The following is a 26,968-nucleotide window of genomic DNA, read 5'->3' as shown; positions in this document are numbered from 1 at the left end:
ATGTAAATAGGAGGCCGGGCACTGTGCTTTGAAGCGATCATTGCAACAGCAGTTCATTGCCTTTTCAAGCAGAATCAAGCAATTGTGTCTGGATGGAGGAACTCAGCGACAACACTGTATGACAAAACACCCAAACGGTACAAGGACATAACCCGCGCAGTAGTGTACTACTTTTCTCCTTATCTTTATTAAAAATATGTGATGATCGATAATTATTTTTACTGATTAATGTGAAAATCTAAAAAGCTAAAAAGGTGTTAAGTTGCTCTATAAAGAAGTGAATTACCCTTATGACATTCAGAAAAACTTCAAATGTAATTGATACGTTGTTCCATTCTTATTGTATTGTTCTGTACCGTTCTTGTTTTTTTGTAACATAAAAAATGAGAACACATTTTAAATGCCTCTCTGGGCCAGACAGTAAAAAATATGATGTTTGATTTGCCCTGAGTTGCAGTGCCCTTCTTATCTCTATGGGTTTTTATCTTGAATACACCAGAGCACAGTTGTGAGAGGCGTCATTTTCTGTGTGTTTGGTAAACGACTGATCACTAGTGTCTCAGATATTGAAAGGAGACAACCTCAGGTCATCACGCAGAGGGTGGCTGAAAATGGCAGAATAGCTAAAAGCATAATCCCCTTTAGTTGTGTCAGATATAAATTTGTAGTGTTTAAGATATAGCGCAGTGACAAACCAAAAAGTGTAAATACGTCCAGAGACTTCCCTTCGCGCCCATTTCCACTGTAATCCAGGTAGAATTAAGTGAGATGAAAAAGGGACAAAAAGGAAGTGACCAAATAATTGCAGTAACAAGTTGTGATGCAAAGGGTTTCAGACTGAGACGTGCTAATGGCTGCTCCATTGAAAATCCCAGCATGTTGCAGGCAGCGCAGCAGCAGGCAGCCACACCATCACTCATGTTTGGTGTAAAAGAAACAGGGCTCACTGGACAAGAAGGTGACTACAGTTGAGTGGCAACGACCGTGACGAGGCCTGAGCCGAGGGCAGGAAGCAGCGCCCCGACGCACCGGCCAGCTGCTAACCCTGACATCCAGCACACATGTCGCCACCCAGGGCAGCGCAGGTGTATCCAAGGAGTGGTGAGGAATGAGGAATGATCGGGGGGGAGGGAGGGTCTTACTGTATGTCTGCAGAGGGTTTGGTGTCAGTGATTCTAAATAAAATGGATCCTGAGACCCAGGAGCACAAATATAATCAAACTGAGTTGATACTGTATAAATGCTGTGTATCAGTGGGCCGTGGCCCAAGAGGGCCTTCAATTCATTTGCAAAACAGTAGGCTACAATTTTGTATAAAAACAAAATTATATACATTTAATATATTATATAAAATATTAATAAGTATATTTTATTTATTTTATTTTATAAATAAAATATACAGAATGTTTTAAAATGAATCAATCTTTAAAAACATTAAAAATGTTTAAATCACTGTGATAAACCAATGATGACGATGCCACTGGACCACATCATGTACTGGTTTTTTCTCTGTGACTGCGCAGTAAAAGATTACATCCATGGGAAAAACTGGAGAATCACAATGTAGAGCTGGTTAAGAACAAGAAGAATTAAAAGGAAAGAGAGTCGAGAAAAATCTTTGATCGTTATCTTTAAAATAAAAAGTGCTCTGACGATGCATTATTTGTCCTCCACATTGTTGTATGTGTTTTTAAATTTTCTAGTGGGCCATGCGTTGGAAAAGGTCGGGAACTGCTTCTTTATATTTATTGTATTTAAGTAACGCTCCAACAAAGTTTCCTCCTTTAGTGACCAGTGGCTGTGATTGATTTCATGAAAAAGCAAACTAAGAAGCTTTTACAGTCACCTTTAAAGCCTGCAAGGCTTCAGTGGTTGATACTACAAAAGGCATTTCACTTTAAGCTTGTTATTTCTGAAATGGATCAGATGTTGACATGTTTGAAGCAGCTGTAAAATAGCTGGAAAACTACCTCTGACTGTCTAACATTTGATTTAAAGGCCCAACACGTGTAAACAGGGGAGTGCTGCAGGATATTGTAGCCTCTTATTACAAGGCATTACAGCGCTTTTGAGAGCAGAACACCACTTTATATCACACCAAACACCTTGCAGCTGTCCAAAAACTGAGACATACTTATGCATTTCTGAAAAGAAACAATGTCTTAACAGCATAATACATTCTGCTGTCCTCCAAAAGCAGCTCTGTCAGAAAAGCTCCAACAAACCATCCACATATGAGACATACTGTCTCCACGGAACAGGAAATGTGCTAGCTTCTGCTCATTAAACACAAATATTTACAGCTAAAAAGCTAATGGTCAATATTAATGACCTAAGAGAATACCTACTGGAGAAAGAATGGACATCTACGGACTGATAATCAGGTGCTGTGATTCCTAGCATTACACAAGGTTACTACCCCTGTTCTTCTCTTCTCCTGTGTTTTAAGTGTTGATCCATAAGAAGATATATTGATAGTTTTAAGAAACAAAACCATCTCAGTGATTGGCTGACTGTTTTCTGAGTGATCTAATAAAAATATAGACCTAGATGATTTCAGGTAAACACTGGATGGTGGGTCCAGGTGGGCGGGGCTTCGGGCGTGGATGAGAGTGGCGGCTGCATTGTTGTGACATCACAAAGTTACAGAAGTCTTGATGGCTGGTTTTAAGGCTCAGTTTCTGAATACAGGCTGTGTGCATTTCTCTTTGGACTGAGCTCTTTGATACTTTCACAGTATTAATATAGAACCTAGACCTGACTTATAATCAAAGAGCACATGGACATCTACCTTTATATATATGGAACCTTTAAAGGATAATTCTATTTTATATAATTTTATTCATTTTACTGTTGCGTTTTCTCATGTTGTTGCTCAAATACTCGGAGGAAACATAAGAGATGGAGATATCCTGAATCATTAACCAGTGCTGTAAAGAGCCCTGCAAAAAGGCACAACCAATCAATTACATAGAGAGCCGAGGGAGGGTGAGGTTATTTAGCCAGCCAGTGGACAGTGTGTGGACGCTGCTGCGTTTGTGTGTTGTTTATGCGAGCTTGCACGTGGCTGTGCGGGGGTGGCGGGAGCACCATGATTCAGTGGTGTTGTGATTTTAACAGCGGACCCAGGACGGGCGGTTTATTTTCGTCCGTCGCCCTGTGAGTGACGGTCCAATCAAGCTTGGGACGGGCTGTCAAGCCTGTCAGGCTGAGGAATGAGAGGAGATGGGAATCAAAGACACAGAGCAGGACCAAACCATGATGGACGGACCTGAGCACAGCAGCCACACAGGCGAAGGCAGGGGGAGAGGAGGTAGGGGGGGGGATCAAAGAAATGTGGGGCGACATCGAGAAAATGGAAATATGTGTAGGTTGAAAAAAAGGGAGGAGAAAGAGGCGGCTGGAGGAAAGCAAAGGGAATCAGGAAACAGGAAAGGAAGGTGAAAGTCAAAAAGAAATCTCATGTTTGAAGAAGTCAAAATGTTTGAAGTCCAAAATCTTCAACATGTGAGTAAACTGAATAATCAGAGTTAGTGAGGGAATATTGTAGGATATTTTTTCTTACCGATCCAGCGCATGAATGAGGTGAGGATCTGAAGATATTTGGTCTTCTGAGCGCTGAAGAAGGTAAAAGGTCCCAACAGAACAGTGAACACACTCTGCAAGATAAAGAAAAGACGTGGTGAATACTTCAATTGGTGTATAAGACACAAAATGCTTTACTAGCTCAAGGTTAGACAACCCTCTTATGTCACTTTTGTGGGTTTTCTTGACCCCTGTTAATATCAGCTCGCAGCTCTGTTTTGGACTCGCAATTGTGATAATTTCCCAAACATGTCATTTTGAAGCACAAGTGGAGACTCATTGTGTGCTGTCAGAATCCCATCAGCACTCTCAAAGACAGGGGAACAGACGAACAGCTGGACCAATCCATAGTCCAACAAAAAAATTTCAAATCCTCTCAGGCCACAGCTCTGATTGCCTATCAGATACTTTCTTTATCAAGAGCTGCAATCAGAGGCAGTGGCTCAGCTACTGGAGCTCCAATTCCATCAGTTCCCCTCACTCCTCCTCCTCCACGTGTTTACCCCCCCCCCCCCCCCAATCCCCATTCTCTGACTGCACAGTCTGAGAGCCATGTGATCTCAGAGGCACTCACTTGTGTGCCATTTCATCTCAAGAGCAGCCAGCAGGGTTTCAAAGAGGGACCTTACTCCCAGACAAACATATGGACAGACACACACTTACACACACGTCTGTGAGGACATAGAATAAGACTTCAGTTCAGTGTTGGACATGTAGAAAAAAGTAGAGTGGACAGATAGACGGCTACTAAACACTCAAAATATAAGCCTGTTGTAGACTTTTCTAGCCATGGAAGAAAACTACAGCTACTACTTATGCTTTTATTGATTTTGAAGTATAAATACCAATCCATGGCAATATGGCTTGATATCATGGAGCAATTTCAGATGAGGCTATGCTCTAAATTAGTCTTGATAAAACGAAGGCTTAAAAGTTTCCAAGTAACATGTCTGACCTAGTTCATTAGGTAACAAGAGAATTTCGGACACAACAACAGTCAGCTATTATCTCCAGATGTACAGCTGGACAGCTGGAGTATCTGTGGGTGTGTGAGTCTTTAATTCTGCTGAATAATGATGTTGCCTATGTGTCTATATATTAAAGTATTACCTGCTGTCTTCTTGGCAAAAGTGCAGCCTAAGCTCAAGACGAGCCAAAGCATAAATCTGCACGACCATCGGAGGCAATGAGTGAATCATTATTTAGAGGGATGTGTCTGAAGAAGAGAGTGAAAATGATGGCAGCTGGCTGACAGACAGCGGTGTTTTTAGCCCTGCAGGGTTCAGCACAGTGGGTCTTTCCTGGCACCTTTCCTTTCTGGACAAAGATCGCTTTGTGAATGACAGCATGTCGTCACACAGCGTGAGATTTGTGTCTGAAACGTATTTGTCATGCCTAATGAAAACAGTTACAACTGATGACCGACTTGGCACTTTGAGAGTGTTTAGTCATAATTTGTTCAAGTTGACGCTACTGAAGAAGCTGTAATCTTAAAGGTCCCATATTGTTTGAAGTGAGATTTCCACAGATAGATGCACACAGCCTGTATTCAGAAACTGAGCCTTAAAATCAGCCGTCAGGACTTCTATAACTTTGTGATGTCACTACAATACAGTCACTGCTCTCATCCATGCCCCAAGCCCCGCCCACCTGGACCCACATTCCAACCTTGCTGGATTTGTTTTTTCCTGGCTATTACCTGTAATCTGTAATATTTTTATTCGATCACTCAGAAAACAGTCAGCCAAACAGAAGGGAGGCTCAGAGCCTCCTCTCTTGTGATTGGCTCACCAACCTGTTGTTACTAGAGCTCCAGAGAGAAGCCTGAGAGAGGAGATGTAAAACTACATTTTCTCCATTTTCTTATGGTTCTTTTATAAGCAGAAAGTTGAGCAACAGATCAAGCTAAGCCAAAAAAGGGGTAATGTTCAACAATGACGTTTTTTGTTAAAGGGTAAATATAAACTTTATTAGTTTCTCTGGAGCCAAAACAATCTCCAAGTTTCCATACTGGTACAAAATAATATTTTTTTGTGGAATATAAACATGTTTGGTCTAAAGTCAACAATATAAAACTAGGAGATTATTCTGATTGAGATCAAGAGGTATCTGATCCTAGAATAAGTTAACCAGAGAAATAATTTGATCAAATGTTCAATGTGTTTGGTTTTTGATTCTCAATGATACAGACACATTTGTGGATATTTAAGAAGTACTGATGTTCGATGTCCTGGCCTACATCACATATCTTGATTTCATAAATACTCTTATTTCACAGCTGTAAACATAGTTACATAGAGTAACAGCTCCTAAACAGACAACTCTTAATACCAGGTTATGGTCCGACCTCGATGGGGAGAGATTCAAGAAATATCCCTGAGGGTTAATAGTACTGAGCCTGTTGTAGTTTCTCAGCAGTTTCAGGACCACTCATGAATCAAGGCTGCGCAGCCTCCCATAAAACCCCCGACTGAACAATGGCCTGAGGACAGTGGACTGCTCAACTGTATCTCAACAACAAGAGCACAACACCACCTCAAAGATAAACAACTACAGCACCTTCTTCCCTATAGAGAAAACTACATTTGCATCAATATATATTATATTATTTGGATTTATATTTCTGTTATATTGGTAAATAACTGACAAAATTTCACACCACATCCAGCTGTTTTTTACAGATCACCAGGAAATGTCCTTCAAGATCAAAGAGCACCACTACTGACCACCATTTTCAAAGCATAACTTCATTTTTATGTGTATCTCTAAAATCTTGTCATGGTTAATGGGCTAAATCGTGTAAAACTACTATGACAGTCCATTAATTAGACAATGAGGGCATAAACTAAATATCAGAGGATGTATATACTCCCACAGCAGCGACAGGAAAACCTTGATCCTCTGAAAAAGGCGTTCTTGAATTTGGTGAGTAGAAATTGGATCACAGAGGGACTAGAGCTGCACAGGAAAGAGATGAAGTCACAGAAAACGACAGCATGGGGATGGAAAAGTGGAAGTGTGAGTGGGCGAGTGTGAGGGCATCAGATGCCATGTGGCTGTAGGGTGACTCAGACCCAGAGAGCTGGCATGACCCTACCAGAGCAGAGAGCGAAAATGCTAATGTCCCAGCGAGCCAGAGATCACACTTGTCCACCAAAAAAAAAAAAAAAAAAAAAAGCATATAAGAGGTGCGTCTAGTCCAGGATTGACAACAGACTGCCTTTATTCCTAGTACTCTTCTTTTTTTTTTTAAGACACATTTTCTAATCTGTTCCCACTGTAAATTTCTATTTGATGTGAATGGAAATGTAACGCGTCCTCCATGTTTACCCATCATCTTGACAAATTTAGGATGATGTACATTTCCACAGCACTGATTCCATCAGCACATCAGCAGTCATGTCGAACTCAGCACATAAATACTGTTATGACTAAGAAATTGTTCAAACCACTTTTACTTTACACCTCTTTGTGCAGCTGAATTCTTCCTGCACAGATTTTTCACGCTGAAGCCTATTCGCTATTCGCACAGCATAATCCCCCTCGTTACAGATTGACATTTAATCTAAAAAGGTTCAGGAGTGTGCTGAGTTTTGGTTTTGGTTATTATTTGAATATCAATTTGTTTGTTTGTTTGTTTTTTTCTTTATCAAAATCATTGTTTTGTCATTTTGTCTTTATTTGAAAACTGACTGTATAAAAGGCAGACAGGGAACAAGAGGGGAGAGAGTGGACCCCCCATGGATACCAGCTTTTATCTGAGAATTCACAGCATGTATCATCACAAAGCAGAGCAATCTGGTACAGGTGAGAGTGTGCTGTTCAAGGCAGACATTAGGGACCTCTAGACAAAGGCACCCACAGTCAGCTAATAAGGATAAATGTATATGAAGTTTCAGGTCATCTCCTTTTCTGGTCTTTCCTTTCCTGGCTACCACAATGGATGAGAACAGGGTCACTTCTGACAGTGCTCCATGACCCACAATGTGATTATTTATTATGAGCCTGGACTGTGAGCACCATCTCCACAGGTCCTGTAATTACTGAGGAGTCGCACAGTAAGTAAACAGTCACATGTAGATTTATTCTTTTACACAACAAATAGACAACTACAATGTATCCATACTGTTTATCCCCACACTGTGTGGCTGTGCTGATGTGCAGTGAAGTGGCACATAATGTTGGTGCTGACGGCTTCATGTGATGGGTGTCACATGACGAGCTGCTGCGCTACAGCAGCCATGTTTTTTTGCACTTCAGACTTCCTGATGTGTGAAATGATTGAACACATTCACACATCTCCATGTGTCAAATCTAAAAATGAAGCCTCAGAGAGGGATGAGCGAACCTGCAGAAAAGCCCCAGAAAAACCTATGAAAATGAAGAGATACCATCTTTTATCATTCAGCGAACTCCACGCTTGATTCAATTTAAATAGTAGTAATTATATTAATATCACAGAGAACAACATTAGCTCCAGTTTCAAAGGTCTGCATCAGCTAGAAATGTGCAGCAGTGTCTAGAGAAATAAAACTGCCAGACAACAGGAAAACAAAGCGATGAATATAACTAGAATTTCATAACGCTGACAGATTGACACTTGGTTCCAATGCATTTATTCATTTAATACTTTGTTCAGGCTGTTCTGGCAATTTCATCTCACTCTGTACGTCGGCCTTGCAGACATACAGATTTCTGTGTGCATTTTTGCGTCCTCACCACAGAAACTGCTTACGTTTCTTGCTCAGTTTAATAAATGTCTCAATAAACCAAAACAGAGTCCGTCAGGAGGAAAGTGGTATGAATCACTTTTGGCTAGATGCTTCCCTCCCATGCTTGCCTGTTCGGCAAGCTGATGGGTATTGCTCCTCTGGAGCAGCGCGCTCATCAACTACGAGCATTTCACTTTTGACAACAAAGACATTCTTAAAAAAATCTGCCATTTTTCCTCCTCAGTACGAGACGACACCTGGCTGGCTGCAATCACACACTTCAGTGAAACGCAATAAACACTGAGTCTGAGATGAGAAACTGTAAAGGTGACCAAGCAATGATGGATACAAACACTGAGATCTGTCCTATTACCTCTCTGTGGAGGGTTCACACTGAAGGAGCATCAGCAAATACTGAGGAAAAAAGATTCTTGCATAACCTGCTCTCAATGTGAGGTCACAGGTTTTCATTCATTTGCAGAAAGCAAGAGAGGTCCATCACATAAACAATGAATTATGACTGTACTCTAATAATGATGGACAACGTGTTGCGTGCAGTGCTTGGTCCAACATGTATTTGATTTTTTGTGGTGATTTTAATCCAAATTTCAGGCCCTGTCACTAATAATATTTAGAACCATTAAAATGTAAATATCTGAAGTCAAATTGGGATTCAGAAATGGCCCTACACCATTGTGATCTAAACCGTCAGACAGCCACAACAGTATGAATTAAAATGTAATAACCTGCCTCATGGTTGTATGCCTCCACAACTAGTTTCAGCTTACATTCCTCTTTATCCAGAACCATATAAAATATTAACCATTTGTGTGAAAGTTTGCTTGAGTAATGTCCAAAAAGTGTTTTCTGAGGTCACCGTGACCTTTGACCTTTGACCAAAGGGATTCCCTTGAAGAGCTCTGGAGATATCGCATTCACAAGGCCAAAATCATGTTTTAAGATGTCACCACGCCCTTGACCTTTGACACCCCAAAATCTAATCAGTTCATCCTTGAGTCCAAGTGGACATTTGTGCCAAGTTCTGTCAAGGTGTTACTGAGATATCTCGTCCATGATAATAGGACAGACGTCCAAGCCAAAAACAATATGCTTCCGGTTCTGGCTGTCGCGGCCCGGGAGGAATAAAAAAGGAACAGAAGAATTAATAGAAGAAAAAGAAGAAGAAGAACCTATAATGACAATGTTTTACTTCAGTAAAAAAGTATCAAACAGTTATCAGACTGAATTATCTAAAGTCTCTCCACCTCAGTGATCAGACAAAGCTGAAATAGGGTCCTTTTGATCTTGTACTTCTGAATATTTTGTGCTCAAGTGAGCAGTTCAGATAACAGATCTTTATTGTTAACTCCACTTACCGGGACAGAAAAAGTCTGCAGATGATACAACTCAGATAATTGCCATCTCTGGGGATCTACTTTTTAAAAACGCGTTTCATCCGCATTCAAACACGGGCTTCAGTTCTTTGTGGTGACACCATCGTTATTTCGCTTTCAAACAACACCTTTGTTGCCAGTCCTCACTGCTGTACCAAGGTCTCATTACAGACCGTGACTCAAATCATGGCGACGCTCTGAGGGCAACATCTTTTTATCATTACAGTCTCAGCCACAGGGATGAACAACCTGCTGCCTCCCTGTTCTCTAAACCCATTTTTCCAGTTCTCTACAAAGCAGCAAACAACACTTCCAAACAGCCAGAGTTACTTCACGTTGGCATATGCGCACAGAGCTACCCGAGATGCAGTCGGTCGGGAGCGTAGATGAAACACGGAACTGATGTTGAACTCTGCAGCACAGAGCATCGATCTCAGCGAAGCTACCCTGGCTTTTAAATGTAGGTTGGGAAAACACCTTTGTTGTCCACTGTCTTCCATCTTTCAGCCGTCATTAATTATTTCATTATTTAACTATTGACGATTATTTCATCATTAATTACATAATTAATCAACACATCATTCTCTCCACTGTCCTCTGTCTAATAAAGGGAATAACTACTTTTAAAAAAGTAACAAAATAACTTTCCCATGACTTTTTTTCGACAGCCTCTCTGTGAAGCTGCAAAGTTATAATTTGGGAGTAAGAGATTAATGGGGCTTAGATATGGTGAATGATCTCAATTATGGTGAAAACCTGCCACCAACTGGCAACCCAGGCCGTGGCTGTCAATCACTTTCAAAGTCTTTAAAAGACCAGTGTTTTGGATTTGTGCGGATGAGAGGGTGCCAATCCAATCCGGTGCCAAGCCACTGCTCTAATTAATCGCCACATACGAGTGTTTCTCCTGAGCCGTGCGTTGCGCAGGCTCTTCATCCATCACAGTTGGGCTACGCTAGTCGACCCCTGACCGTCCACCCCATTAAATAATTAATCAGCATAGTTTTTTCTTCTTTTCAGCAGGGTCGGCCAAACGCTGCGGTGGCACAGATGTCCTCGGGCTCTTGGAAGTCACTGTAGCTGAATTTATGTCCAACAGAGCCATATGAGGGCTTTGTTCGTGACTGCAAAGTTGGGAAATCACTGTTTAGTTTTAGGGTTTGGCTGGTGTTTGTCTGCCGCAAAGAGGGTTAACAGTAAGAGACCCTGAGGGCGAGCAGAGATCACAGTGGGGAGGAAGTACAGCACTGAAAATCCTAAGTGCCCTGGTGGTTCCATGCGGTGGTCCAGCATGGGCACTGATAATCCGCCCATAATCAAACATAGAAAGAAGGATTATAATAGCCAATCCCCACAGTCCCAAGATCCCTGGCCATTTGTGTCTGATGTTAATCTTTATTCCAAACAGATTTCAAACAGATAAAACTGAAACTGCAGGTCATTATTCAGTCACTTTTTCTGTATTATTAATCATGAAATTTCCTAACCAAACTGTTTTTTCTCAGACACTGCTGCCCTGATTAACGCATGCAATCTGAACCCGTTTTTAATCAATTACTGTCACCTGTAATCCTGAATCACACAGATGCAGATCTCACCTCATTACTATGGAAAGATGATGACCACCTCATTTATTAACCACGAGATCGTTCCTGTTCAGCACCTAAACTCGTTTTCTGTGAAGCCTAAACCTATATTTCATAAATACAGGCCGTCATTCTGTGAGGCAGCAGGTCTTCACTGTAATACAATGGAGAAAATCCTGTATTTCAGTTATCTCACCCACTTCAATTAACTACAAAACTCATGTTTTCAGTCACATGAAAACATTTCGCATGACGTATTGTAAACACTGCCCACTGATCGTTATTATGACCCATAGTTACGTTTCGTTGCTAGGTGACATCTAGTGGTCATAGTAATTATGACAGGAGCAAAGGGAACAGTGCGGTGACGTAGTGTAAAGAGAGACAACATCCACGTCAGGAGGAGGTTGAGGCGGGTGGATGGATGGGTCAACAAAACACAGGAACATGGGAGGGTGTTCGATTCCCATGTGAAACCAGCAGGTTATGTTGTTTCTAATATCCACGAGTGTTTGTTGTTATTATTGTAACTATGACAACAACGATGTTGAGGAATTACTTATTTTAACCCAAAACACGATCTTTCCTAACCAAGTAGTTTTTGTGCCTAAACCTAACCGACCCCTGACCTTTATTATAGTAACCATGGCGACGAAGGTAGGTGCGCTGCTCTCGGTACAATCCTTCTGTTATTATTGTAACCATGACAACTGAGGGGCGCTATTTCAGGAGACACTGCTATGGGTCGCATCGGAGGGTTGAAAAAAACCACCTGTGAGGTTCAGGTTCAGGTTGGAGGACTGCTTGGAAAAAACATACAGTTATAATGGAGACAGATCTGTGCCTCCTGCTTCCTCACCAGAGAATAGCTGCAAAAAGTGCAAATATTCAAGACCTGTACACCTGCACACATCATTTAACTTTAATTAAAACTTTTAATGTATAAAATATAGAATCCAGCAATCTAAGACTTTTTCAGCCTACAGACAGTCTGACAGAAATGAAGACATTGTTTACATTCCCAGAGTGAATGATCCTCAATTTGCATTTTTTGTCATTAAGACTGATTGAAATTAATTAGCAGTGAGAAAGGAACCAATTACTCACATTTAAATGTCTCAAAGCCCAACAATATTGTATGTATATGTTTGTGTGTGTGTGTGTGTCTGTGTGTGTGTGTGTGTGTGTGTGTGCGTTCATGACAAAACCAGGAAAAAGATTATTTAGACAATATTTCATCTTAATGATGCAAAACAAAATAAACTGCGGTGTGACTGCATGATGCTGAGAAAAACAACACGTCAACTACATCATACACAGGATGTAATGAAGTATTGGATATTACGGGCCAATTCAGTGCCTTGGTGTTGACATGTATGATTAAAGACTTGAGGGTAACCTCACCATGGTGGTATGGAACAGAAATGGCATAAAATAGGCCATAAAAGCCCAGGAGACACGTACAAACCCTTATGATAGCAATAACAAGTCAACTGATTCACTGAACACACACGGGCAGCGGGGAGGGAAGGGAGGCATAAGACAAAGATGCTCACCACATGATTGTGGGGATGGTGCTGTGAGGAGAGGCAGATAATACAGAGGGGAACAGAGGTGGTGCCTGGGAGGCAACACGGTGCAGTTACAACCATATTGGAGCTATACGTTTGTCAGGATGAAAGAGGGTCTACCTCCAGCGTCATCAATCACCAGCAAACATGATTAACATAAATAAATAATAAAAGAGAAAAAATTATTTGACGTGTCATATTTCAAGAACCAATTAATGAAACCAATTAAGATATTGTGGCTCCATTCTGCTTTATGTTCCCTTCATCAAGAAAAAATGAACTGAGTGTGTCGGAACGTCAACATGAAGCCTCTAAGTGATTGTGTTTGCTAAGTGACAATGCAATTAATAACAATTAATAACAAGATGAGTTCACTTCGGCAAAGAGCATGGAGCTGAAATGATTGTTGGATGAATCATAAGTCAACCGACCAAAAATGTTTTGATAAGTGAATAATTGTTTGAGATTTTTTTTTTTTTTTTTTTTTTTTATAATTTAAGTTTCAAATATTTTCTGGTTCCAGATTCTCAAACGGGACAATTTCTGTTTTCTATCACTGAAAACTACATGTGTTCAAACTGCAGGTCAGACAAAAAAAGCAAATGTTTTTTTTACATTTAACAATTAATCAATTCATTAATCAAATATTTGTTTGTTGCTCTGTCACCCCTTGCGCATGTAACAACAATTAAGACACATGGTTTAAATGTTATGTCATCCATTTAACGAGGATGAGTTCATTTGTGGGTGCAGCTAATGATAAAATCTGGACATTTACATTAGATGTTTTCTATTCAATAATCAGCGTGACTGACGATGTGTGTGTATAAAAAGGTCAAATACAGGGTCAAATTATAGCAGACTCAGGTAAAAACAAGCTCACCTGTGACCTAAAGTGCACCTGTCTCAACTCATTTTCTAAAACTTGCCTTTTACTGTAGTTTGTAAATATTTTGGAGAATATTTGCCGCGAACGTGAAAGTCGACAATAACAACAATGGAGGAGGAGTAAACTTAATATAAGGCTAGATCTGTCTTTCATCTTAGCGGAGGTTTTTACAAATGACCCTGTTTCTTGGTGCCATTTCAAAAGTGTTGACAGGGCATGAAGCTCACCTGTCTCCTGAGTGACAAGTGTTGGCCCGGCAAGTTGGACTACACTTTCGGCTGACTCAGAGAAAAAAAACAAAACATCATCACTTCAGCCTCCACAGGATCCTGCAATGAGTAGAAGAGACTTGCCTGAATTCTAAAAAACCTTAATATAAATATTATTAACGAGTGGCAGATTTAGGCTCAATGTTATGAATTTCTCTGAGTGTGTGTTCATGTTTTTTTATGTTTTACGAGATAGGCATAAAGGGTGAATGTAACAGGGCTTATCTGCTGCCAGCAGGAGCCCCTCCATCCATCTCTTATGTCACTGTCTCTGTCAGCTCCGGACGCTGCTCCCAACCCTTTGGGTCAACATCAAGCTACAGAAATTCAACTTCCTCAAAGACATACAGACACACACACACACACACACCACATGAATAAATAATGCTGCCTCTCCCCGAACATGCCTCGCATCCAAAAGACAACTGAAGCAGGCTTCAGGAAGCTAGTGAACCAGACTGTGGATCACCTGTCAGGCTTGATTCAACTCACTGGAGGTCCTCAAAATCTAGTTCAAGTTCAAGTCTAGGTTTGTATAGTAACTCACTAACCACGCACATAAAACATATTTTTCTTAGTAGTGATTCCCTTAGTATCGATATCGGGGCGGATCCAGGCATATTTTGGATCGCTATGGGCCAATAAAGCCAATCAAAACCAAAGTCTTTCTTTATTGGACTCTACTGAGTTTAGAGCACCTCAGTTCCTTCCTACAGTGTGAGCATTTTGCTGCATAGGCCAGTGGAAATAAGAGTGTGTCAACGTGAAAAATGATTTGGGAAGACCAGGTTTCAACCTCCAGGGCTGAAAAAAAATGCCAAAAACTGCAGTTCCTCTCATGACCACTAGAGGCTTCAAAAGCTCCAAAAGTGAATCAATTGATCTTCAAATCCGCTTTTCAGGTGATGTCACCGAGGCTACATCTATGGGGCATATCGATGCAAGCGACTATGATTTCTGATGCCCAGTTTGGCCAAATTTCAACAAAGATTCATCAAACTCTCTTATTTGCATAGAGCTGCTATAAAATATTCAGGTAGCACTTTCTCCATGGAAGCAAATCACTGCTGTAAGAATTTGAATTATATCATCAAATATAATCAATTTCATTCAGGTTCCATTGCTTGTCCCTGCTGTCCCGAATGCTCAGATATTAATTTTTAGCGCAACCAAAGTGATTTTTACAATTTATCCCCTTGTGCAGCCAGAGAGAATGAAAATAAGTACAAGGTTTACTGTTTACGTCACACAGGGGCACATCTCAAACCAACCCTCGATACTTTTTAAATATGGAACAAATTGCAGTTTTAGACTATTTTGTCAGCTAAATGTGTTTAGGAAACATTTGGTTGGTTAAATGAAAAATTTTGTTCACCTGAACTCTGGAGTCTTTTGTGTTATTGTGGACGACTCTTGCCTGAGGAATCTCTCCTTCTCACTTCAGAATCTCTCCTCTACAGGAAATGTCTTTTTCACGTTATGTCTACATTGCTGGGACTGTGACTCGTGGAGGTCAAAGACACTGTCCTACGTCAACACTGAGAGCTGAAAAAACTGCTGCTTCCTTGCTTTTTTCCCCTTTTACATGTGGACAATGGAAATTGGACAATAGCGTACACTGATGCAGACTTGCCTCGTCATTCTCTGCACATCTCTATGGCAGCAGTGCGTGAGCTTACATACCGTAGATGCAGATGATAATAAAAGCACAAGACACGCATCCTATGCGGCCAGTGTGTTTTGGCCTCGAGTGAGGGTGAGTAAATGTAAGTAAGTGATACAGTGAGTGAGTCACAGATTCACACACAGCTGGTTCATGTCCTCATAGAAGCCAGAAGTCCGGATCACTCACTCACCTGCTCTACAATAACACCGCAGTGCACCGTCCAGCAACAAACTGTGCCCTCGTTAAATAACCTCATCACACGCGACTTAATTCCTATAATAATTATCAAGACCATTTTTAAGTTTACTAGTCAGCGTTTTTACTGTTACTGCGTTTTAGCAGAGCTACTTTACAACATGATTTATGCACTAAGAATTCTACTTTATTAAAAAAACATTTGCGTTTAGATCTTTAAAAACGACAAAGATCAGTGGTCTGGCTAGAGGACACAGTCCATCCACTATGGAAAAACTGCAGGAATATGAAAACTGAGTACAGCAAAGGAAACAATAGAAGGAAAAAATCTGAATAAAATCTCATAAAATACTAATATCTAGATGGCTAAATTTGAAAAAATCCCATTAACCCTCTGGAGTCAGGGTTGACGTTTTCAACTGTTGGTACTCCACATGCATGGTGTCAAACTCTGGATCCTTTTGAGTAATGTAGCTGTGAGAAAAAGAAAAAACGTTACAAATCTTTAGCTCTTAGAAGTGTACGTGCTATTTTGACCATTGGTGTGCTGAAGGTTCAAATAAGAACAACTATAGACACACTCTCATAACAGCTTTCATTTCATTTGCTAGTGGTGAAAGTGAAACACACCCAACACGGCAGCCCTACACTTTTAATTAGGTATGTGGCCCTGGAGAGTGCCATGTCTCTACACGATTAAAGATAGGACTTTAATGAGGGGAAGACTCAGACAAGAGCAGAGGTGGAGCAGGGATAAAGTGAGGGCAGAGATGCAAGGAGAATGCATCATCGTGTTCCCTGAGAAAGTTCAAAGCCAGTCAAAAGATTTTATACTTCGAATATATATGGATCACCAAGTGAAGATGACAAGAAAACAGATTGTAAAATTTTGGTGTTCAACTCTGACTCGGGCCTCCATGCTAAAAATTAATGCAATCCAAGGACTGTGGGTAATATCATCCACCAAGAGTCTGGAAAGATTAACTATGTGACATTCAAATTTAGACCATAGAGCCAATCTGATTGAAAAAAAATATAGAGCTCAGACACTTTTATTTGACTGCAGTGCTACTAAATCACACACAGTCTCATCACTGTCACCCAAAGACTGCTCCAATATGGAGGCACAATTAATGAGTTGGCTGGACTGTTTGTGGCAGAACTCATGTGTAAAAGTTAATCACACACTGGTCCTCTGCAGTGTGATTTAGCAGGTGATCAGGAGGTTCCACTTCTGTGATTTTAAACAAAAAGTCGCTCTGCAGAGAGCTCACAACTTCCATTAGCAAGGTCACATTTACCTTGGACCTTTTTTTACAAACCCAGAATGAAAACCAAGCATTTACATTTACTCATTTGGCAGACGCCTTTATCCAAAGCAACTTACAAGTGAGGGACAACACTAAAGCCTCAGCGCGGTAGGAGACCTTGAAGGAAGTACTAAGAACTAAATCTGTTCAATAAGGCGAAGCACAAGGGGATCAGGTAAAGAAGTGTGACCAGTGACAAGTACATAATAAGTACTAGTAAGCATGTTATGGTGTCTAACCCTGTCTAAAGGGGTTTTCAGAAAAACAAAAACTAAGACAAACGGTTACACACTGCAACCCTCGTCCTAGGAACATAGGGAAAGACAGCTGTTGTGAATGGTCACACTCACAGGCGGGGGAGAAAGGTAAAGTTCAAATCCTCCTCAGTCTCTCAGGGCAATTGCTGCATGAAGTGCAGTAGTGAATTTCGGATTGTCAGTTTTAGAAAGTTTATCATACAGGAAACATAGCAATGCTAACAGGCAGGCCATAGGGTTTCTATCTATTAATAATCATCAAACTCAAACATGGCTGGAATTAAAGAAGGTACCATGGAAAGTGATAATCATTTTTGGAAAGATAGATCCAGACTGTTTTATTCAAACTCCAAAAACACTGTATCCTACATTTCCCATGATACAATCCAATAGCATCTTTCATTAGACAAACTTTGTTAAGACGTTTTTTGAATTTTCAACTTAATTACTGTTGAGTCCGGTGGTTTCAGACCAGGTATTCCTTTTCTCTAATCTGTTTTATTTTGGCGGGAATTGTCGGAACATTGACCTCATGAAGCCACGTGGAACTTCAAACAACTCAGAAATCTCAAATGTGATGAGGGACCCCAAACAGGTTGGGAACAACTGGTTTAATCTTTAATAATATATAATATTATTTAATCTCATCGTGTTAAATATTATTCTATATTGTAAATGGACTGCACTTTCAATTTCAATTCAATTCAATTTTAATAACGTGGTTGATAAAAACATGCATTCACAGGCATTAATCCTTTTAGAAAGCAAAGAACAGTCACTTGTAAGTAAACACTGATGAGCATCTACTTGCTGAAGACTTTATGACTTTGAGTAAGCTCCTGTTTCCAAGACATTTGCCTAATTAAAAGCCATAATATGCAGCTCTGCTCCTCAAAAAGGAAACCATTACACGCCTACCATGCTAAAAAAAAAAAAAAAAACGAGCAACAGCACACAGTGAAGATTTATGACAGGCTTCGGACATATCAGGGGAGGAAATGAGAAACGATAATTTGCCGGTGGTTTAATAGGACGATGGCTATTTCACGTCACCCATCACCCCCACTATTGTAAAAGGGTAGACAGAGAGGAGGGAGGAGGAAGAACAGGAGGGAGACTGCGTTACAGTACACCACACTTCCCTCCCAAATTAAACAGATTAAAGACCTTAGGAAAAAATAAAAGAATAAATCAACAAAGAAACTGTTTTCTGCATGTTCGATACGTCAAGATGTAATTGAAAAAGAAAATGAGTGGATATTTTATTTCCCACTTTAGAAAAGGGCACAGTGGGTCCGTGGACAGCACTTAAGCAGCTGCTCCCTGAGGAGCGACTAGAGAGCAGCATGACCTACCTACCCAATCCTTTCAGGAAGGCACTGAGGTGCTCTGCTGCTACAGCGACAAACTGTAGCATACAAACCCACAAATATGCAGCCGGACGCGCACTGAGCTCAAGGTTACACTGGTTGGGTCTCAATGAGGACAGCTATTGTTAAACTGTCTGCATTTTAAATATGGCCGTGAACCGCCATCTATTTCATGGAAATCACGTTCATTTGCCTTCAGCAAGTGAGACCGCTACAACACTCTGGGACGCCCTTGTAGCGGATAACTAGCTTCACACTCCTCATGTTCGGCATGTAGATTTGTCCCCCCCCCCCTCTGTGGTCAAAGTCGAGTACATGTCTGTCAAATCCTGATTTTATAACCACAACGTCATCTGACAAACTCACCAAAGACAATGACTGCACTGTGACTTCAGTTGTATTTACTGTTAATGATCAGAGAGAAAGTTAGGAGAGACGGACTATTTTTCTTATTTAGTCTCTCGCTCAGATCACAGCCTCCTTCTGGGATCCACGATAGTTTAGTCTTTATTTACTTCAACTCCAGAACGAAACAGACTTTTATTAGTGGCAGGTCTTTTTGTCTGACTCCCTCTGTTTGGTATGTAGAGTTGGTCAGAGCAGTATTTTAGTACAAAGCCTCGTTTTCAGTCGCTCCCTTTTGCTGTGTTAAAGTTACCGCATCAAATGTTTATACAAACTCAACATTTCCTGTATCATTTCCAATTAAAAGCCCTATAGCACTTTAGTGGACCAAAAGCCTTTATTTCTTAATAGGGCTTTTATTGCTGTTGTTGGTGTTTCTGTTGTTCACATGCTATTCAGATCTGCAGTCTGTCTTATGTTTAGTTACTCAGCCTCCTTTAGTAATAATGATACATGTAATGAAAGTAGTTTATTTGCCGTAATGGAGGCAAGGCTCAGTGTATTGGAAGTGCTCCTCCTCTATCTTGCAGTTCCCGAGAAGCCAGGAAACCAGAGCGGCTCGGTAGACTGCCCCTTACAAGAGGCGCAGCCCCCAGTTGGCATCATTACACGGTCCAGTCATGAACCAGGTCTATACCCAGTCTGTTTGGAAAAAAGTCTCTAAATCTGGTGACAATGTGCTAAGTTGGCAACACGGCGTAAACAGCCCCCTAATAGAACCTGTTTGAACCAGAAACTCCACCTGAGTCAGGTGGCATTCAGCTGATAAATGTCGGAAATGTCATCACTCAGATTCCAAGGCTGGCCCTGCTGTTGCGGTCCACCTTGTTAAAGCAGTAAAGTGCGTTAACTTTACCTTACCCTCCAAGGAGAGACGGACACTAACAACTGTGTCACATGAAACAATTGTCACAAATCTTATGTGTTTGAATGGTGGTGAAAGAGGAGCAAGAACTGACAGTGCAGAAAAGCCTAACTAGGTTTGAGGTAACTTAACCTCGTCTCCCTAGAAATTACATTCATACAGACAGTTACATTGTGGTGGCAATGTCATCCATCTTTTCCGACCTCCTCTTTTGTTGGTTGTATGGCTCTGTAACAGCGTCACACTATTTCCTCCTGTGATGCTGACAAACAAGAGTAATTACTGAGTGCGAGTAATTAATGTGGCTGCCAGAGGGTTTTATCGCTTGAATGTAAACATTCAAGTAATTTTTGTGCATTTTCTGAAATGAACGATGCTGTTGTTTTGTTGAAAGCGCAGTGTCATCAGGGCCACACACACACACACACTTATGGTGCCCTTGAAAATGATAATATCTGTTAAGACTTTAGTTTGAAAAAAAGCTGTATTACTGTTGAGGAAAAGCATGATGCATTAGTGTACAGTGCACGTTATCTAGTACAAACAACTCGTCATAATGAATCATTCAGATTATCAGACTGCAACAAAATGGGCTGAATAAAAAGCTAAATTTAAAAAGAAAAGGTCCGTCAGTTATTCCTGCATGAACTCTGTGTCTCCTTGACAACTGCTCCCTCATCACCAGTCACCACCAGTCATTCGAGTGCCAGCAGCATCGAGCATCTCCTCCCCAGCCCTGATCCGCTGCTCTGATACAGCTTCCTGCTGTTGTGTGGAGTGGAGTCCCCCCGTGTGGATCGCAGCTCAAACACTTCTTCCTGCTGTGATAATCTCTATTAAACCATCTGTACTGTCATCTCCCCACAGACCCAGCCCTGACTGGGAAAGTCGCTGCCACTCGACTGCACTGTATATGTATATGTATATATGTATACTCCTTTCTGTAGATGGGAATGGAGGCTAATCCTGATCCCGAGTCCCTGCACTCAGGTACGTAAAGTTCATCTTGTATAGGTATTCAAATAGTATGAGCGTGGAAAAATATGAAACTTCCAGCTATTAGTGTTTTACCAGGAGGATAAAAATGTGGTCTTGTTTCTCATCTGTTTCTTTCAAACTTTCAGTTTCATATAACTAAATACAACACACATGATGAGTTCTGGGTACGTTGCAAAATCAATTAAATAAGGTCCAACAGGAGACGAAACAAAAATAGTCAGACAACCTGACGGGTTTTAAAGGTCCATAATTTAAACTTTTCCTGTGTTTTATTTTTATATTTTAGGTTTTCAAATTGCAAATATATTGAATTTCTTGCAGTTGTTTGGAAGATAAGAACCAGGTCAATAAGATAATCAGCTTTTTTATATTTTCCTCTTCTCCTGTCTTTATTTGAAGTGTTGATCCATAAGAAAATATATTTGTGGTTTTAAGAACCAAAAACCATCTCTAGTAACAACAGGTTCAAGTCCTGACGGCTGGTTTTAATGCTTAATGTCTGAATACTGGCTGTGTGCATTTCTCTGTGGACTGAGGCTTTGATACTTTCACAGTATTAATATAGAACCTAGACCTGATCTATAATCAAACAACACATGGACATCTGCCTTTATACTATATGGGACCTATAACACTTGTAGAGCATTACAGTGGAAACCGCCTACAGTGATCATGCCTGTCTGAGTCCAACTGATCACTATAAGTGGATGATTATTATGACCAAGTTGCAGATTACATGCAGATTACCACCTAATTGATATTTGTATATTCATTAAATAAATACAATAGATACAGACATCTTCGCCCCTTTACTGTCCTGCTCCAGGCCTGGTCTGAGTGGTCAGGGTGAAATCATTACACTCCACTCACGTAAGACATCTGCTGCCGCGAGAGAGCTGGGCCGATAATTACACACTGCAAAAGTCCGGAAACATGAGCAGAGCAGGAACGGCAGGCAAAAATAACTCACTAAGCTACAGCGGTGAAGATGTCAACATGGAGCGCAAGCGCACGTACACACATTTACATACAGTGAACTTATGTCGGGAGAGCATGCAGGGATGGTCACTGTGGCACCAAAAACCTCTTACTAATAAGTCAGAAGACTCTGAGCATAGGACAGAGTGGCTAAAAAACCCGCTATGGGTTACATATGTTTTCATGTATGAGAAGAACCAAAATGAACACTGTAAGCAGAATACACGATTACTATAAGCCAATTATTTAAACAGCATTTGTATTGGAATGATTCTCTTAGATCCATAGAAGCGGTCTCCACTGTATTTAAGCTGAATGATAAACTCCTGTTTTTGTTTCTCTTGCTGACGTGTGAAAATTCACAACTTACACCAGCCTTTCTTCTCTCAACATTTCTCTCTAGTGTTTGTGGTCGCGGAGAAAAACAAACTCTCTTTCTGTACAAACTTTATGTGCCTCACAGTGTGGGTGCAGTTAGCCGTGTGTATAAAACACTGCAGTAAAAAGATGGCCTCCACAGGGAACAGTCATCAAGGTCACTCAAACTCCTCTTGGAATAAATCTTTATTAGTCAGTTAATTAATCAATCAAGTCTGTATTGAGGAAAATGGCAGGGTGGGTCATTTCTGTACTCTTGGGGGACGAGCAACAACTTTACCTGTGCTTAAAATTATTTCAATACATGAGACAGTGTAGGCTTAATAGACACACACTGTAATTGAAACATCTGCATGAAGATAAAAGTGAACAATGCAGTGTAAGCATCGTCTGCCTTTGACCTCATATACTGCATTGATTTTCCATCACTTCCCACACACTGGGAGAACAATAAATCAGCCATTTAAATTGTACCCGCTCGTCCAGCAGGGTGGAGTGTACCGACCACTGCTTGGCTAGCCACTGTGACAAAGCCCCTGCAGTGAAATTCAAAAAGAAAACTTAGCAGGGGACAATCAAGGACAGAGAAGTTTAATTGAGGTCTTGGGAATCTCTACTGGAGCTGAAAAAAAAAAAAAAAAAAACACAACGGCTCCACTGTTGCACAGGCCCTTAATCTTTTCAATCAAAGCTGTGTAAAGGGCCAGGATCAACACTGAGGGCTCTGTTATGCAACGGCCTCCATCATCTCCCTTTCACACCCCCAAAGCCAACAAATATTGTAGATATTGGGAGAAAAGCCCTCAGCTGTTCACCCAGGCAGAGGACATGAGAATCAATCAGCAGCAGAGCGAATCACGGTCAATTGATCCTCTTTAGAGCTTCCAGAACCTTGGATGAAGAAAATGGCTGTCATGGCATGTCCACAGCTGACAGTGCTGCTGTGTGAAGTCAATACTGATTAAGTCAAAAGATGAAATATCAACTGGGCTGCTTCAGGCCTTATTATCATCAAGTAATTAGCCTCTATGTGAATTCAGGTCTTTATAAAAATGTAAACGTCTGCTATAATGAGAGCTTCATGTTAAGATTACAATATCACATCACTCTACATTTGCTTGTGGAAGGCTGAGTAAAACTCAACATGACAGAACTGGACAGATGCACTGAGAAGATCACAGGCAGAATCCAGCTAATTTAACTTTAAGGAAACCACACATTTATCTCCGTGTCCCTATAGGCTGGGTGTCGGTGTCAGGACTGACACTCAGTTGATGTGACTGACACATGATGAGGGGAAACGGGCTTGAGGTGTGGAACTAAAAAAGAAACTGTGATGCCTGAAAACACACTAAATTCAATCATGCCATTCATGCGTTAAAGTGAGAAACAAGGGTCAGGCAATAAAGAAAGCAACTCTCAGTCCAAGACACTGGGAGCAACAGGTTGAAAGAAAACACTGGGCTGATGCACGTACACTGAAGTTATTGATAACAAACTCAAAAATAAACTGGGTTTAAGGCAGGATGTTTTTCTCACTGTTGTTGCCGTAGTGCTGTTGGGTAAAGATCTACTCAGATGCACAGGGACAGCTGTTCTCAAACCTAAAAATAACTCACAGTCTGTTGTCCACTGTGAACAAAGACCCCCCCCCAAAAAACACTGCGGTGCAACCGTCTGGAGGAAACCTGCCAAAATGGTTGGGAGAGGTTCACCTGTAAAATCTGAGAACACCACGTCCTCACAGAGGAGATGCAACCACAGAATAAGGTCAACGGACACGAAGCTCTGTTAAAACCCCCGGCTGTTAAACTGTCTGTTTTTAGGGGTGAGATGGATTACAGCTGAAATGAAAAGTCTATTAATTGTCAGAAAAATTATCAGCAACAATTCTGAGGATTCATTGTTGAAGTCATTTAACAAGTAAAAAAGTCATTTTTATATCTTACTGAGTTTATGGACTTGCTGCTTTTTGCTGTTTTCTATCAATGTGAACTGAATATCTTTCGGTTTTGGATTGCTGGTTGGACAAAAAATATCAATTTAAAAAAAGGTACCAGCTTGGGCTTTGGAAACTTGCAATACGCATTTTTCACTTTTTTAGTTAGTTGAAGCCTGATATGTGATTCACTGTAACATATCTGTGGTGACTCTCGACATGTGGGCCTGTGAGGCAGACAGATGCTCAAATACATCCACAGGTTTTCATATCAAGATGAAGTCCAGAGGCAGGAAAGGAGTGAGTAAAGGCATTTTAACTCCTGTGGACAACAATTTATCCTGGAGGACTCACAAGGGAAAGCTGTCCACCAGTACAACAACCGCTGTCCTCAGTCTGCATCACTCTGAAATCAGCCTCCCTTTCCTGTCTACTCTTTGCGTCTCTTTCCCTCTCTCAGCACCAATCACCCACACAGGGATTAAAGCTCTTTAGAGCAACACCATAATCAGGCTGCTCTTTAATCTCTCAACATTTTCCAAACTCTAAAAATGTTATGGCTGCAGTAACGTCTCTAGCATCACTCTCAGTGAGTCCCTGCAACCAAGCAGCTCCCTTTCCACTGCATGGTCCGAACACTGCTACAGGTATCCATTGGTGTTTATTAAAGGTCCATATAGTACAAAGGTATGTTTCAATGTGTTGTTTGATTATAAAGCAGATCTAGGTTCTATATTAATACTGTGAAAGTATCAAAGCCTCAGTCCACAGAGAAATGCACACAGCCTGTATTCAGAAACTGAGCCTTAAAACCAGCTGTCAGGATTTCTGGAACTTTGTGATGTCACAACAAACCTCGCCCACATGGACCCACCATCCAACCTTGCAGGATTTGGTTTCACAGAGTCTTTACCTGAAATCTATATTTTTATTAGATTACTCAGAAAACAGTAAGCCAATCAGAAGAGAGGCTGATGGCAAATATTATTGCCCTAACAACATTCTGCAATTTCCCACATTTTTCCCATCATGCCTTTAAACATGTAAACACACACCTTCCAAAAAAAAAAAAAACCAACAGAGGTCATAATAAACGTGTATATTTTTCAGCTAGCAATTTTGAGCATGGCTTCCCTTAGTGAACCCCTGAAAGTCTGTACCTCAGGAAGACCTGAGTGAAAATGGTCCATTACAGAAATGGACAACAGTGTGGAAGAAGGGCACCTTGTCCTTGCCGCTCAGCTCACAATTTAACCCTGAGATTATAAGGAGCCCAGGTGGATCCTGGTTGGGTCCAGGTTTTGATTGCTCTTTCCACAGGGTAGAGCCCACCTGATGAGAAACAGTCAATTATTTAGACTCATCATTCAGAGTCTGGGCAGTGTCTTTAGGCCAGAGCCTGTGTCCCAGTGAGGGCGCATACACAGAGTGGAGTGACGAGCTAGTCCGGCCACTGTGCCGTACTCTAACAGCACTTACTGAATGTTTCATCACAGCTTAGTGACTGGAGAAATGATAAAGATTTCTAGCGTAAAAAATATAAAAGAATACCATGAAAAAACTGACAATGTCAATTAGAAGATGGAAAAAAAATCCTCAGAAACCATCTGAGAAATATCCATCTGCAGCAATATTTAAATTATGACAATCAAATCTTTTGTTCAGCAGCAACATCTTCACTGTTGAAACAAGATACAAACAAAGACTACTGCAATGCCAAACTGTGCAGTTTTGAGACTAAGCAAATAAAATCTCAACAATATAAGTTATAAAATGTCATGACAAGCAGTAACATATATATATATATATATATATATATATATATGTGCAAAATTACTTGAGATAAATGTTTAGGAAACAAATTAGAAAATGGAAAACAAGTTAATTTGTTGGCTTACTTGGCATCTGAGACAAAGAGAAGTCCACAGCAAAGAGACACTAATTACTTGATTAAAATAATGACACATCAAGTACTTCTCATCATGACATCATAGTTTTACAAATTCATTAGAAAATATTACTGTGAAAAACATCATTGAAGCTGCACAGTCTGCTGATAGTGACCTTATAAAGCCAACAGGATATTGGTCATTTAATATACTTTTCTGCTCTGGTTCATTCATTTTGCTGCCCCTGGTATTCGATGCACGGCCGCACAATCAATGCATTTTAATGTGAAGGCAACAGTAGGCCTTTATTATGAAACTGGAAATGCTGACAGGGACATTTGTGGTTAGCTGACATTATCAATATATATCTTTTCTATGAGTAGATCTACTGTAAGAGGTTTCTGTTCTTTTTGTTCAGGTGGTCCTTCTGGGTTAAATCATTTTAATACATATTTAACTACAGTTGGTAAAGGAGACCAGCTCAAAACAAAAGCTGGTGTTTAATCTTATTAATGACATACTTTTAACGACTGGAGTTCAAAAAGACACAGCAGACAGCTATGTGGTTAAAGCATGATGAAGTGATTTTGGTGAGGAGAAGCAGAAGCATGTAATTCAGGAGGTTTGAAAAGCCTGTATCTGTTCCTAACACCAGCAACCCCACAAAGCATGTTAGTGTATAAACCTCCTATGACGTCACCTGCAGGTTTC

At 40.7% G+C, this 26,968-nt stretch overlaps 1 protein-coding gene across 1 annotated transcript in view; it reads right to left on the bottom strand.

Annotated features, from left to right (window-relative positions):
* The window catches only part of tmem104 (transmembrane protein 104), a 64,997-nt gene that overhangs the window by 14,661 nt on the left and 23,368 nt on the right, over nt 1-26,968 (bottom strand). Inside the window, exon 9 of the mRNA XM_056401868.1 lies at nt 3,566-3,659. Coding sequence (XP_056257843.1) covers nt 3,566-3,659 — 94 coding nt within the window. The remainder of the gene's footprint in view (nt 1-3,565; nt 3,660-26,968) is intronic.

The sequence above is a fragment of the Seriola aureovittata genome, chromosome 17 (genome assembly GCF_021018895.1).
Source record: "Seriola aureovittata isolate HTS-2021-v1 ecotype China chromosome 17, ASM2101889v1, whole genome shotgun sequence".
Lineage (NCBI taxonomy): Eukaryota > Metazoa > Chordata > Actinopteri > Carangiformes > Carangidae > Seriola > Seriola aureovittata.
This window is presented reverse-complemented; position numbering and strand designations above follow the sequence as displayed.